Raw genomic sequence first — 16,210 nt, 5'->3', positions numbered from 1 at the left:
CATCAACTTTGTAAATGCAGTTAGGTGACAAATGAATAATTAAAAAGATAAAAAAATCGCTTCGTATTCAATAGCCTTCCATCTTTATTATTGTTTAATTTTATCAAACGTCATGTTCTGTGAAAAAATAATACATCACTAGATTAATAGCTACGCTAGTGTGATGAACGCAAATTTTAAATCTTAGAAACAGGCTTTAAGCCCAAAATATAAAAGCACTGCTTCAGCACAGCGGCCGTAGCTTCGCACAACAAGATGCGCCCACGGTTGACCTTAACAATTTCGCCACTTTTATTTTTCTCAATGCAATAGCAACTGTCATAGAATTCGGAGAACACAGTACAAATTTCATAGCAGAATTCACAGAGTGTATGCAAGAGAAGATCCTTTGAAATTTTAATCAGCACATCGGGGAACTTCAATAGAGTCTTCGCCAATTTCCATTCCTTCTCGTGTTCCAATTCGATAGTAGCACCACTATCCAGCACTTTAGCCAGATCGGAAAAGTCCTCGCCGCAATTGCGTGAAATCGAACAGATTCGCGTAAACGCATAGAGTAGATACACGGCTGTATTGCCGCGATCTTCCAACATCTTGTCGAAGGAGAACACATACTCGCTTGTACGATTGTGACTTAAATCGGCATACTTTATGCAACCATAGGCGACCGATTCCTGAGCTGCTTTCAATTCTTCTGGTGTAAGCACTTTATCACGCTCCTTTTCCAACAATTTATCCAGCGCTCGTTTTAATCCTTCATCCAGTAGATCGGAAAGCTTTACTGTCTCACCGGAACGTGTCTTGAATTTTTTACCATCCTCTCCTAGCACCACACCGAAATTAACATGATCAGCACGATGTATTTTCGGATTGAAAATACCGGCACGTTCGGCGGCACGATAAATATTTTGCAAATGTGTACTCTGACCAGAGTCTACGACGTATATCAGCCACTCGGCTTTTTGTTCTTCTAAACGATAACGGATCGCAGCCATGTCCGAGGTGTCGTATGTAAATCCTCCATCCGATTTGACGATCGTCAATGGTATGCCTGATGATCGTTCACCTGGCCACATGATTATGCGGCCATCATCTTCTTCGAGTAGGTTCTTGGATTCCAATAACTTTATAACTTCTTTCATGCGTGACTGATAGAAAGACTCACCGAGTGGTTTAAGTGTTATATCTAAGCGGTCATAGATTTTTTGGAACTCTTGACGCGAAACATCGCAAATTTGTGTCCACGCTTTAATTGAATTCGGATCGCCGTTTTGTAATAGCACAACGCAATTATAAGCTCGCTTTTTGAATACCTCGTCTTCATCGAATCTGGTAAAAAACAAAAATTGGTAATTAGTAAAATTTAGTTTAACAATAAGTGAATGGAAATAGAAATTTGTACTGTTTACATTTGTTCAAAAAGTTAAATTGCATTTTCACTTACTTTACATTTAACAAAAAAAAAGAGGTTGTCTGTAAAGTCGGTTTACTGACGATAGTTTAACGTGACAACGTCATAAGAAAATGTTGATGGAATGGTTGCAATTTTCAAAACAAAATTTTAATTTTATTTGTTTGATAGATAGTTTGTATGGATATAGAGGAGGAGGTAAATGGAATTGCAATGGAATAGGTCAAGTTACATTTACACAAACGTGAAAAATGACGAAACATTTATCTAATTCATGAAAGATATGTTCAATTTCGATTGTGCATCAGACGTTAATAAGTCAACAACACTAAGAGGCACCATCATCGTTTTGACTTTCTCAAGACACATTACACTTGAAACACTTCCTTTCATTTCCTATTTTTCCTATCATCGTTTATTCTCAACAGAGAAATGGTTCATTACGAGTACCATGCACACAGGAGGAAGGCATATGCAAATACAAGTATGTGAATTTATATACAAATGCGCATATACATACATATATATGCTCACTCAAGTAGGACAGAGCCAGATGTCGAACGTTGCCGAACGCGGGGGCCGATTATGCTCTTTGTCGTTCGTTCCGCGCTCTCGTTTGCAGTTCAAGCACATTAGCTTACATTTGCTTGCGTACGGAATAGATTCATATACTATTTGATATGTCCATATGATTTGTATGCATCTTTACATATAGATTTGTTCTTTTTGAAAATTGCGCGGAATTGTATATGTATATTGAAGCAGTATTTCCGCGCAGAGAAAGAAAAAGTCGTGCCGATGTAATTCACGTTTTTATTCTAACTGCCGTTTTTACATTTTTTGTCATCGCCTACTATCTAATGTTTAATAAGTACAAAGTTCTTTTGGCATCGCCTACTATCTAACGTATAATTGTACAAGTATAAAGTTCCATGTAAGTGAAGTACAAGAGAGTAGGATTGGTTTGCAGAGTTGTATTTAGAATTCAACAAACGCCCCTTCAAACCAAGCCGGTACATTTAAAAATTCAAGTTTACATTTCAATATTCATTAAGTTACAATTCTCAATATGCTTCTGCTTCCCCAATGCTTTGGTAAGTATGTCGGCTGCATTCTCATTTGTCGGAACATACTCGACCTCAATTTGTCCGCATTCGTGTTTCTCTCGTATGTAATGGTATCGAATGTCGATGTGTTTGCTTCGTTTCTGCACCATGGGATTTTTCACCATAAATTGCGCACTCTGGTTGTCACACAAAATCAAAGTAGGGCCTCTCGTATATTCCAGGTAACCCAACTCATTCAACAGACCACGAAGAAAAACTATTTCTTTAGTACCTTGGCATAATGCTATGTACTCAGCTTCCATCGAACTTAACGCAACCACAGACTGCTTTCGCGACTCCCAAGCTATTGCTCCACCAGCCATTGTAACAAAATAACCTGTATAGGACTTCCTGTCCAAGCTGTCGCTACCCCAGTCAGCGTCTGTGAAACACACAAAATTCTCAAAATTAGCAGAAAATGTTAATTTACCATAAGGGGTTTTCTTCAAATATCGAAGAACGTATTTTGCCGCCTGCATGTGCTCTGTATGCGGATGTGAGTTATATTGAGATAACTTTGACACCACATGTGCAATATCCGGACGAGATATGACAGCCAGATACATCAGCCCGCCAATAAGACTTTGGTAGTCCTTCGCCTTCAAGTCACTGCACTGCTTGTCACATTTATGAAGCACCGTGCCTGGAGCCCATGGAGTTGCCGCTGGTTTACAATCTTCCATGCCCCATTGTTGAAGAAGTTGCTCGACATATCGCTTCTGATGTATAGTGATGTCACCTCGATCACCATCCCGTTCAACTTCCATCCCCAAATAAAATGATATCTGCCCGCGATCGACCGCTTCAATGTATTGATTCAATGCTTCTATTATACTCCGCATCTCATGCTTGTTTGAGCATGCCAAGATCATATCGTCTACGTAGAGAGCAATAATGCTAACATTCGCATTACCACGACGAATATAAACCGATGGATCCGACTTGCACCTTACGAATCCCATCTTCAGCAATATTTGCGTAACTTTCCGGTTCCATTCTCGACCGGCTTGCTTCAGGCCATATAAAGCCTTTTTAAGTCTGCATACCTTATTAACATTTTTCGAATCTCCAAACATGGGTGGCTGACACATATAAACCGTCTCCTCCAAATCGCCGTTCAAGTATGCAGCAACAATGTCTATGTGGTTAACCAGCAACTTGTGTTTCGCGGCCAATGCCAAAATTAGGCGAATTGTTGAATGACGTACCACCGGAGCAAATGTTTCGCAGTAATCCACGTTGTATTTTTGTGCGCAACCCATCGCAACTAGCCTCGCCTTAAACTTCTCAATTGAGCCATCCGGATTACGTTTTATTGCGAAAACCCATTTACAGCCGATAACATTTTTATGAGCTGGCCGATCCACCAAGTCCCATGTTGCGTTCCGCACCAACGATTCATACTCTACTCTCATTGCCTCTTTCCACCTGTCAGCATCTTTAGAGTTTAGCGCCTCACTGACCGTGTTCGGATTTTCAATAACAGAGTTCAGCATCTCCGGACCAGCCTCTGTACAATAGACTTTTCTCGGCCTTCCTACACCTCCTGTACGCACCATTTTTGGCCTTCCTCGCTTCCTCTTGTTATTGTTTACAGTAACAGCCTCCTCGTAATCAGACTCAGTCTCAGCTCTTTCATGTTCTTCATGCTCGCTGCCTTCGTCTTCACGCTCGTCACGTCTGTCTTCGCTTACTAACGCTTCTTCAGCGCTACTTGGTTTTGATTGAAGTTCAATAAAAAATGTTTCTTCGTTGACATCACTGTCCCTTAAATTTAATTCAAATGAATTTTCGAACCTTTTTCTCGTAACCAATTTTTAAACTGAGAGTTGACGAATTCTCTCCCATTGTCACTACGAATCGTTTTTATTTTGCGGCCAGTCTGCTTCTCCGCGGTCGCAGCAAAAAGTTTAAACATATCAAAAGCTTCGGATTTTCTTTTTAAAAAATACACTGCATTATATCGCGAGTAATCATCTATAAATGATATGAAATACGATGCACCGCCAACCGAATTCACACCCATAGGCCCGCACAAGTCCGTATGTACAAGTTCTAATACACTTTTTGTATAAATGCCGCTATATTTCACATAAGGCTTACTATGGATTTTGCATACCGCGCACGTAAAGCATTCAATGTTTTTTGAAATTTTAAAGTTCAAACCATTTACCATATTCATTTTTGAAAGTTTATTTAAATCATTTGTATTTATGTGGCCAAACCGCCTATGCCAATCACTCGCGTCATCACTAACCCCATTTACACAGTCCGCACTTTTGCTCACTAAAACGTTAGCAACATATATGCCATTTTCCAATGCACCAGTAAGAATTGTTTTTTTTGTTTTTGTTTTGCATTATGGCATTATTTTCTGTAAATGTGATGACATTTCCACTCTCTGCAGCTTTAGCGATGGAAAAAAAATTGGAATGTAGATCAGGTACATACCAAACGTCTCTCAAATTAACAGTTGTGTACTTTGTTTTCAGATTAACCGTGCCCTTTCCGCGTGCATAAACGCAAGCACCTGAAGCTAAAACTATTCTATGTTTCACACAAACAAGAGAACTAAACAATTTTGCATCTTTGCACATGTGAGACGTTGCGCCACTGTCGATTATCCAAGTCTCGCTCAAATTCTCCGCTTTCTCTACTAACGACCAAGCTTTATCATCTACGAGGGAATTATTGGATTGAAAACTGCACTGAGAACGTATATGACCTCTCCGTCCACACTTAAAGCACTTTCTATTGTAGTTGTTGTACCTGCTGGAAGTTGTGCTTTCGTTCGCTGTTCCACTTTCCTTTTGTCTTGTTCTGCTGCTGTTGCCGCTGCCAGCGCCTCTGTCGCTACCTACACCAACCTCACTCCTTACGCCTCTGCCGCCGCTGCTTTTATTTCGAAAAAATCCAACGCGTCTTTTCGATTCGTTTGCCGAAAAAGCCGTTTCTGCGCTACTGCATTTGTCGCCGTGCCTTTGCTCCTCTTCCAGAATCTTCGCGACGAGATTATCCAATTTCGGCAATGCGTCCCTGCTCTCGATTGCCACCACAAAATTCTCCATTTCGTCTGGTAGTGAGCAAAGCAACAAAATTGATAAAAAGTCGTCCTCCATGGATATGCCAACTTCTTTTAAGTCATCTACAATACAGCAGAACTCCTTCAATTGAGCTGAAAACTTCTCGCTGCTTCTGAATTGAAATCGGATCAGTTTTTTAAATAGGTTCACTTTCCTACACGCTGTATCTGCCTTGTAGAGCGCGTTCAACGTGTCCCATGCACTTTTTGCTGTGGTACAGTTTTTAATATGTATCAGCTCACTTGGCTTGACGCTCAATGTTATAGTAGCGAGAGCCTTCCTGTCGCATACTATCCAGGTGGTCTTTCCAGGCTCCTCCTTCGGACACTTATCAACGACTGCACTCCACAAATCTAGAGTAATCAGTAAACTCTTTAACTGAATACACCAAGTGGTATAATTTTCCCCACTTAATTTTTCGATGTTGGCTAAAGCGTTAGCCATTTTACCGCGACTATTGCTTTTAACACCGGATAAGCAAATCAACCGAATTATTACAACTTCTATTTATGTATGTACGCGGTACGAACGACAAAGCAATCAAAGCAAACGAACGGCAACGTTCGACATCTTGCTCTCTCCTACTTAAGTGAGCATATATATGTATGTATATGCGCATATGTAGGTATATAAATTCACATATTATACTTGTATTTGCATATGCCTTCTTCCTGTGTGCATGGTAATGAACCATTTCTTTGGTGAGAATAGGACGATGATAGAAAAAGTAGGAAATGAAAGGGAGTGTTTCAAGTGTAATGTGTCTTGAAAAAGGCAAATCGATGATGGTGCCTCTTAGTGTTGTTGACTTATTAACGTCTGATGCACAATCGAAATTGAAGATATCTTTCATGAATTTGATAAATGTTTCGTCATTTTTCACGTTTGGGTAAATGTAACTTGACCATTGCCATTTACCAAAATATCTATCAAACAAATAAAATTAAAATTTTGTTTTGAAAATTGCAACCATTCCATCAATATTTTCTTATAACGTTGTCACGTTAAACTATCGTCAGTAAACCGACTTTACAGACAACCTCTTTTTTTTCTATAATTTTTTAATGAATAAAAAAAATAACTTTGACCTTTACGCGCTCCATTGCTTGTGTGTCAGGCAAACAAGTGTCAAATATGACTGACGTAAGACGACAATTGCAAAAATTATAGGTTTTCCGATAAGGTGCAAAAACCACCTTGTACAGATAACTCGAGAAAGGAAAAAAGAGTCGCTAATAACAGATTTTTTTGCAACGAAAAAACCAACAGAAGCAGTTAATAACTTGAATAAAGCCCATCAGCTGGACAGGACTATCTGACATATCTACTGATGATAGCATTTTTGATCCAATCCATAACAAACGTGTACGCTTGTTATCAAGTAGAAAGTACCAAAATTGATTTTTATTCATAATTTCAATTAGAATTTTTATATGATTTTTAATTATGGATTGAATTTTCACTGTACACTAATTTTAATTTTTTTTTTTGTAATCAAAATTAATTGCTTTTGTTTATATTATATTTATGGATTTCCATTCAAATTGTGGAACATATCTCCATATTTACAGTATGTCGCATGTAACTTTTTATACGTTTTTTTTTTTGTACGTTTTTCTAAAGAAAGTATTCTAAGAGTTCATTCTACAAATATCATATAAATCAAAGTATAAAAATTCGAAAGAGTTCACAAAAATTTCATAAAGTACAAGGTGCAAGTTTGGACTGGCTTAAAAATCGTGTTGATTTTTTGCAATTTTTTTTTTTTTGGTGCCGAGTATTTTCTTTCATATAAAAAATGTCGAGCAATCGAAATTTTTCTAAAGATTCTGATCAAAACGTGTGAATTTTTTTAGATAATATTAAAAAATAATGATTGAATACCAATAAAATGCATAATGTTTACCTCTTCTTCGATTCCTTGTAGAATGCTTGTAAATCGCCAATAGGCGGACTTTCGGTTACGAAATTGGGAAAACGATCCTCCAAGTGTGCAATTAACATGCCAAACTGTGTACCCCAGTCACCCAAGTGATTGATGCGCAAAACGTCGTGTCCTAAAAACTCCAGCAAACGGCAAATAGACTCACCAATAATAGTCGAACGCAAATGACCAACGTGCATCTGTTTGGCTATATTCGGTGAAGAGAAGTCCACGAGTATTCGTTGCTTTCGGCAGGCTGGTGGTTTAACTCCATACCGCAACAAGTTGGAAATTGCACTAACAGCATAATCTCTACATTTAAAAAAATAATCAATTTAATTTTATATAATTGGGAAAGCATATAATATAATATTATACTTCTTGAGAAACACATTGATGAAACCAGCTCCCGCAATCTCGGTTCTACCCAAAAGTGGAGATTGCGCAACATGTTTAACTATTTCATTGGCTATGTCCCTCGGCGATTTATTTATGCCAGAGGCCTTTAACGTTTTTGCTAGTGACATGGGACTATTGCACTGATAATCTCCAAACTTAGGAGTAGTTGCACTCACTGGTGATATTATAGCTGAAGTGCCGGCAAGATGTGGGAATGCTACAGCGATGGCTTTTGTAAATAAATCTGTAATATGTTCGGTTATCGAAATCATTTCACTATCAGTGGTTGGCAGTGCAGCTGATGCATATTGATTCACGACTGCAGAAGGCGACCCTTGAGAGTTCTCTTCGGCAACAATCGCCTTGGATGATGAAATATTAAAATATTTTACGAATTAATAAAAACGATTAAGTCACCTTGTTCAAGATCGCTAGGCGATGTTTTAATTTAGTATTCTCCATCTTTAACTTTGCGTACTCTTCATCATCTTCAAACTCAAATCCTTCGCCACGTTTGGTATTTTCTATTTGTGTACGCAAATGGGCTGTCAACTGCTCCTATAGGGCGAAATGGAAACAGTGAAGTATTCACACAAATATTTTTCATTGTTCTATTGCAAACCATTTCATCCACAACAGCAGCTTCATGTTCTAATGAACACATTACGGCTCCTAGAATATTATTATACAAAATTTGAGTGAAAATATATAAAATTTTATTATTCGTGGACGCGAAAACGTCACTAGACCAACCACATGGAAGAGAAACAAACTTATAAATTGAAAACAACAACTCAAGCCGCTAGATTTGGTAAAACATATCGATATATATCAAAATGTCAATATATGTTTATCGAAATATTGATAATTTTCCAACACATAATGCTATGTTCCAACGCCACGTAATTTGTGGTCTAATTCGTCATTCACAATCCAATCGTATTGAACAGAAACTAAAGGTGGCGACTTAAGAAAACCGCCTATATATTTTTCGCGATTTCAACAACTGGCTGACGTCATGAAGCATAATAATATAAAACAAACAATATTAGAGATTACTTTTTTGTGAATATTCAGTGAATGGCTTTTTGATATTATGATTTGAAGATTTAAATTAAACATATCTTTTCATTTCATTTATTGCCCAAATCATTTTAACAAACTAATAGTAATAAATTTAAAGCACAACAAAAATTGCGAAAGCATATATAAATGTAAAGTCTCCATATGCATTTTTTTGCGTCTTTATACGGAACACGCCGAACAAAACTGTGTGTGTGTATGTGCGTAACTTCTTGCGCTTGGTTGTTGTTGTTGTTGCAGGGAAAAAATTTCACCCAATATGTGCGTAGAGAGGGGGAACGTCTTGTGTTTGGTAGTTTCTATTGTTTTCGCCTACTCTTCCCTTTTCACAAACAAATAATTCCCCTTCTTTTGTTTATTTACGCGGCCTGACGACACAGTAAATTCGGAAGGCGCAACCTTGTATTCTATCATACTTAAGCTGAGTATTTCTAAGGTGGGCGAGATCGCTTTGGCAGAAATAATTTATTTTTAGAGCATTGTTGATGATTTGAAAGAAAAAATCAAACAAAATCGAGATGCTGCTTTAATGATTTGTTTTTCATAAATGCAAGTGGATGCAAATATCTGAATATATGACGTAACCAATAGAGCATGCCGCGATTATTCGCAAAATGACTGAAGAACTGGAACATTACGAGTATGGAAAGCCGGGGAGCTATTGACAAAGTTACTGTTACTGTAGTAGCAGCATAAAAGTTCCCAACACATATACTGGGAATACGCTGAAGTGACAATCCTTGACTGGATATAAAACCGGATCGTTTCGGTAACGTAGAACCGACTGTCGTGGGAACATCACAATGATGCTAATGTGCGTTTCCTCCGTCATCGTTTTACACATGATGGACCAACGGAACCACTCGGGACTAGGAAAAGGAATTTATTCCCCTTTCAAAAGATACTTTCAATATTTAAATATTTTGTTTTTCTGTTTATTGAAAATTAATTTTTAACAAAAATGTGCCGAGATAATTGTCATAATTTTAAAATGAAACCGTAAACAAATAAAATGTAAATAAATATCTCATTTTGACAGTCCCCAAGCAAAGGCAAATAAAAAAATCAAATCAACTGTTACTGATATCAACTTAAATAGATGCGATTTGGGTACAGTAACTTAACCCGGTCGTATTTGTTACAACTATTTACGTATTAGCACCGTTTTTTGACCATTCAATAACAAAACTAGTTAAGTAGAACCTCTTGCAATACATAAAATTATCTCTTTATATTTATCAAAACTTCAAGCAAATTTTTTCAGTTCGCTGGCAAACTTTGGTAAACCACACAATTTCTTTTATGGCTTTTATTCAAAATTTTCCGTCAAGTTTCACACATTTCGCGATAGTTACTAGGTAATTCATACATTTTTTTCATATTGAATTCAATTGAAGTCACTTAATTAAAATTAAACACTAAAAGATAAATATTATATATGCTAACATTTGTTGATGCTGGCATTGCTACACCTCCAACCGTCGCCAAACAAAAAAAAAAAAAAACAACAACCTTCGTCAGCATTAAGGATTTCGGATGGCACTCAGTCCTCTCGTTCGAAAAGCTGAAAATAAAGCCTCTTGGTAAAGTCTGTCAAGCATATTGTCACGATCCCCCTCAGCGTTTGTAGCCATTAGCCTGCGTCGTTGACGAAGTGGTGGCGCAATATTAGCATTAGCATCTGTATGGTTGCCTCCATCCCCATGTCGATTGTTATTGTCACCGCTATTACTCTGCTCACTATTACCATACATATTGGGCAGCCTCAATCCATGGTGCTGTATCGCAGCATCAATTCCATATAATTCGTATAGCGGTGGTGCCACTTGGTGCATTTGTCCAGCTTCAATGCGTCTGTTAATGAAATTGTCGCACTCACACTCAAATATTGCATTCCGTTGCCACAAGCGTAATTCTTCTGTGTTCATTTCAACTGTAAATAGAAGTGCACATTTGTGTTTTTGTATTTTATGTATATTCCCAATTGACAAATCTTACAATTCGTTTCAGGCAGAGGAGCGAATAAAAAATCCATATTATTCTTTGCATGCCTTTTGCATTTACTGTTTTAGGAATATACACTGGATAGCTTTATTTCTATAATAACTGTGCACAAATTTTTCTAACTTTGCTTCTGTTTTCTATTTTCACATTTTTCTTTCTCTCATCTGACATTCGTGCATAAATAAATTGTCTAGCTATGGGAAATAAATATCGATTTCCACAGATAATTATTGTGAATATTATATCGATAAAGGGTATTTTTTAAGAACTCGGGAAGAAACAGAAATAGTGACAGAATGCATTTTTTGTACTATAATCTGCTAAATAATTTCATGTTTTCCTCTTCACTGGGGGGATTTTTACGTGGCGGGTTCCCAAACCCAGCGCACAACCAGCTATCCTGGGTTACTTCACCTTCTCACTTTAGCTCGCTCTCGAACGGGTGTTCGGAAGTTACCCAGAGAATACGTGGGCAAAGCCCGGAAGTTATGAGCTGCTTGGTTCATATGCACTCCCAAGTGAATGGCAATCAGAGATTTTACCACTTGCGTAGACTTATATACATGAAACCATCCTCCTCAGCCCTGAAATCCAACGGATATTATCTCTTGCCAATAAGTGCTACTTTGGACAAAGTAGGCAAATGCGTCGTAAATTTTCTCCCGACGATTTTTGCGTGTTACTAAAATGCCAGCAATAAATGCGGCACAATTTCCGTTGAGAGATACTGTTTTAAACTTGCAATCAACGAAACGTTAATGGGATATTTTTTTGTTTTTGCTTTAGTATATTAGATAGCATCACAATCATAATATAAACTCACCTTGAAATACAAGGTGAAGTCAAAAATAAACAAGACTGAGCTAAAATAGAAACGACAGAAGCTTTGTTCAGATAACTTCGAGTTTATTTATTCAAAATAGTCCCTTCTGGCCTCAATACACTGTTTTGCGCGATTCGGAATATCCATTCCCATGGCAGCCGTTTCTACGTTACCGGAATGACTCGGGTTTTTTCCGACCAAGGGCTGCCGCCCCAGTAAAGTAGTCCTGTCTAGTGTACCGTATCCCACCCCCAATCTTTCGTCACAGGAGCAATCCCTCGTAGCACGTTTGCTCCAAATAATTCTCTTCAGGGCTGGCGTTAGGTGCAATAAGTGCAACGTGGTGCCATCTTAAGACCTGTTCAGGCCTTAAGGCACACAGGGAGTGATCCACTAGGTATGTGGCCACGTGTTGCTCCCGTCATCAGGCGACCCCTGCCTCAACGGCGATACCGTCCTCAGCGCCGGCACGTCAAACTGCCGCCACTAACCATACCTTAACGGCAAGGAGCCCTCAGGCGCAACACAACTCCCCTATTGACCCACAACCTTCCTGCTCCTATCCCAGTGCGGGGGCAAACCAGTAGCGCTTGGTGCCCCGCACAGTCTGTTCCGGGAGTCAGACCAGAGTTCCTCGGAACCAGACAACAGTCCAGTGCAATTCTTGCAATGGCTAGTCCCACTTTCGGAGGTGCTCTGGCCTGCGCACCACCCGTGAGTGAAAACGCGACTACGTTGCCCCCTGCTGTAGAGCTCTGCACCCGCAACCGCCCTCTGTGGCGCGGCCGCCCGTCAACATCAGGCCACAACAACTTTTGCGAAACGCACAGCAGGGCCAACGCAGACAACACCATGCATCCCTCATCTCCCGAGTTACGACCATACTCTCGAGGAGTTTTAGACTTTTACAATTTAACTGCAACGGACTTACAGGTAAGATTGACGAGATGGTCGATTTCATGAGCCAACATGGTATCATGATAGCTGCGGTCCAAGAGACAAAACTGCACGCTAGCTCCTCCCTAATTACCAGGGACGGCTACAACGTGCACAGAAAGGTTCGCGAACGAGACAACGGTCCGCAGGGGCAGCACTTTAGAATGTTAAGGGATTGCTGTCCGGTCAGGCGATACCAAGTTCGAAATATTTAATATATGTATACCGCCTGTCACCTGCTGCCCTGCAGGATATCACCCTGATATTGGTGCGCTCATCAGGGGTCAAAACCGATTGGTAGTAGGTGATTTTAATACGCATCACGATCTTTGGCATTCAAGCCTGCCGAATGATCGTAGGGGACAGCTATTGGCAGAGCAGATAGACGATTTGACATTCAGCACTGTAAACGACAACGCCCCTACTAGGGTAGTGGGCAATTGCAGCAGTTCGCCTGGCATCACAATTGCTAGCGCAAGTCTGATAAATAGCATAACCTGGCGACCTATCAGACCACTTGCCCATTATCATCTCGATCGAGAAACCTGCCGACTTTGTTGTCGCGGATCACCGGTCATATGTCAACTTTAACAGAGCTAAATGGACCAGATTCGCGCAGGCGAACGCGCATTTCGCAAGGTGATCATATCCGCCGCGGCTCGCTTCATACCCGCTGGAAGGATCCGAGACATACGTCCCAATTTCCCACGATCACGAGCGTGATCTCCTACGCCAGGCCGATCCCGGGGATCCTCGCATAAAGGATCTCAATTTGGAGACCCGGCAGCTGGTAACCCAACATAAGCGGACTAAATGGGAAGAGCATCTGAAGTCCTGCAACTTCACCTCTCGTGTGAGCAAGCTCTGGTCCACCGTAAGGTCTCTGTCGAACCCGACGAAGCACAACGACAAGGTGGATACCACCTTCAACGATTGTACTTCGTCGGATCCGAAGAGATGCGCGAGCTACTTTAGCCGGCAATTTATTCTGCATCCTCCGGCCGACAGACCCAAACGTAGTGCCACGAGACGGCTGCACAAACTGGCATACAACAGTGCGCCGCTTGCTTTCTATAGCGATGAGGTTCAGGGGGCCATCAACCATATGAAACCATCTAAAGCCATTGGCCCTGACGGACTAAACATGCTGATGCTGAAAAAGCTGGGTCCATTGGGAGTAGAAGGGTCTTCAATTTGCCTATGGCCACTCTCATTATTCCTGACAAGTGGAAATCAGGAAGAGTGGTCCCACTACTAAAACCTGGAAAACCCGCCAACCAAGGGGAGTCCTATCGTCCGATAACTCTCCTTTCCCCAGTAGTGAAGACTCTTGAAGCCCTTCTACTTCCACTCTTTACGAAACATCTGACCGCAGCCTTACACCAGCATGGTTTCCGAAGAGTGCATAGCACCACAACGGCACTCACCGTCATTAACGCCCAGGTAAACCGCGGACTGAACTAAAACCGCCCCTGCGAGGGATGTAACTTCCAACGCACTAACTTGTATTTATTGAGACAATCCGCCAGATGAAATAAATTTGAAGCAAAACCACAAATGTAATTTATCCACTTATTTATTTATCTGAAACCATTAATGTAGGTATGTATGTATGTATGTATGTATGAGTGTAGTAAACAATTATACAAATATCTTCTTCACAGTATAATTCACATAGCTTACAACTTACATATAACAGTGTATATAACACAGCAATACACGAAACGCAACAATCCACCACACAACGCCACTCATCAACCTACTCGCCTACCCTGTGTGTTGAAATACTTCTGTGGCCTTGTATGCAGGTGGTTTTAATTATAAATTTGAGACATTAACAATTTAACAGCTTTTATTTATAAGGTTTATACTATATATTGTACCCTGCGTGGGTAATAAACATCAGGAAAACATTTCATCTTTTCAAAATCAAATATGTTTTTGAAATAAGTTTATTTATTTGTTCTGTACTTTTTTGTTTGTTAAAATTTTCGCTGTATGTATTACAATTATATTAATGCTCACATAACGCTTATAGAACAGAAAGACAACGTTATATATGTATTTGTAGATATGCTACTCGTATGTATGTATGTATGTATGCAGACAGCTTAGCAAATGGAATATCTCAAGCAAGCTCATCGATTGTAAATAATCCTCAATAAAGCGCCATTTCATGACACAACTAACACATGACATCCTTGTATGTATGTATGTTTGTATGTATGTACTCTTCACTTCACTTTCATGTAAAATTATTAAGGTCTGCGTTGTTTATTTCTCTTTGTTCTTAACTTAACACTAAATTTAATACATACTTAACTTAATACGTTTACATACATAGACACCTACATACATATATTTGTTGGTTAGGTGCCAATTTTGTGTGTGAAACCAAATATAGGGAAGAAATCATTTGTAGTGTAAAAACTGCGAAAACAACGAAGAAACAAAAAAAACACCTAAAAATACGCTCATATGCATAGTAATCATTATTAATTAATCAATTTTAAATTTATTTATTTTTTAATTTAATTAAATTTTCATTTCTATACTTTTTTATCCAACACTCATGTTCTTCATATTCTAATATAGACAAAAAATTCAGCACTTTATCACAATACTAATTTTAGATTTTACAAATTGAAAAGTATTTTCTATTAGCGGTTGCCACCCGGCAGACAAAGAGGCATCGCAGCGGCAATTTACGTTACTGCTGTACGCAGTTGGCAGAAAAAAAAATGCAAGACGCTGCGTTTGGCAATAAGAAACTTCAAGATGCGAACCACAAATCACAGCAGCAGTTCGGCCTAAACGGCTGTTAAAGCATGTAACTATCAAACTTTCTACTAAAACTTGGAAGGAAAAACGATCGGTTGATCGTCGATATCATTACAGGACACAACCCATTGGAATCAGTGAGGACCCAATGTGCCTGTCGTGCTTGAAGGAGGCGGATAGCACTGAGCACTTTCTCTGTGAGTGTCTTGCCTTTGCTAAAGCAAGGCTACGAGTTTTGGGTTCCGATGTCATGAGAATGAGTAATATTCGTTCTCTATTTACAGATTTGCCAAAGAATCTAGAAAATTCTCACAGGACTAACTATCTCTATCTCTGTCTCCATTCTTTCCTATCTCTTTCTCTGCTACTTTTCTCCTTCTTCCCTTGACTATCTACCCTCTTTCCAGAGCTTTAAATACACTCAGGCTAAAAGAGTGTTTTAGCAGCCACCAAATCTCCTGGTGCTCCTTGGCTCGACATTTTCAAATTTCAATTTCATGTAATCTCAACAGATTTAAGCCTTTTTTACTGCAAATGTGGAATGCCAACCAAGCAAAAATTAAACGGTTTTTGAGAGAAATCTTGCTGAAGAGAAATGCTTATGCAGTCGGACATTTGCTAGCGGTTACCGAGTGGTAATCGCTTATAAAACTTAAGAGG

At 39.3% G+C, this 16,210-nt stretch overlaps 2 protein-coding genes across 2 annotated transcripts; both read right to left on the bottom strand.

The window, feature by feature from the left end:
- Positions 1-60: 60 nt before the first annotated feature.
- LOC128857245 (probable arginine--tRNA ligase, cytoplasmic) lies at positions 61-8,706 on the bottom strand. Its single transcript, XM_054092902.1, has 5 exons — positions 8,546-8,706; positions 8,341-8,481; positions 7,903-8,285; positions 7,507-7,836; positions 61-1,329 (listed from the first exon to the last, which is right to left on the bottom strand). Exons 1-5 carry the CDS (start codon positions 8,585-8,587, stop codon positions 177-179), a joined length of 2,049 nt encoding a protein of 682 aa, XP_053948877.1. The 5' UTR covers positions 8,588-8,706; the 3' UTR covers positions 61-176.
- A 1,492-nt stretch (positions 8,707-10,198) lies between these two features.
- Positions 10,199-11,180, bottom strand: LOC128856320 (uncharacterized). The gene is made up of 2 exons (XM_054091617.1): positions 11,005-11,180; positions 10,199-10,939 (listed from the first exon to the last, which is right to left on the bottom strand). Exons 1-2 carry the CDS (start codon positions 11,039-11,041, stop codon positions 10,530-10,532), a joined length of 447 nt encoding a protein of 148 aa, XP_053947592.1. The 5' UTR covers positions 11,042-11,180; the 3' UTR covers positions 10,199-10,529.
- Positions 11,181-16,210: the final 5,030 nt, after the last annotated feature.

Source organism: Anastrepha ludens, chromosome 3, assembly GCF_028408465.1.
Source record: "Anastrepha ludens isolate Willacy chromosome 3, idAnaLude1.1, whole genome shotgun sequence".
Taxonomy (NCBI): domain Eukaryota; kingdom Metazoa; phylum Arthropoda; class Insecta; order Diptera; family Tephritidae; genus Anastrepha; species Anastrepha ludens.
The sequence above is the reverse complement of the archived record's forward strand: the minus strand, read 5'-3'. Positions and strand labels throughout refer to the sequence as shown.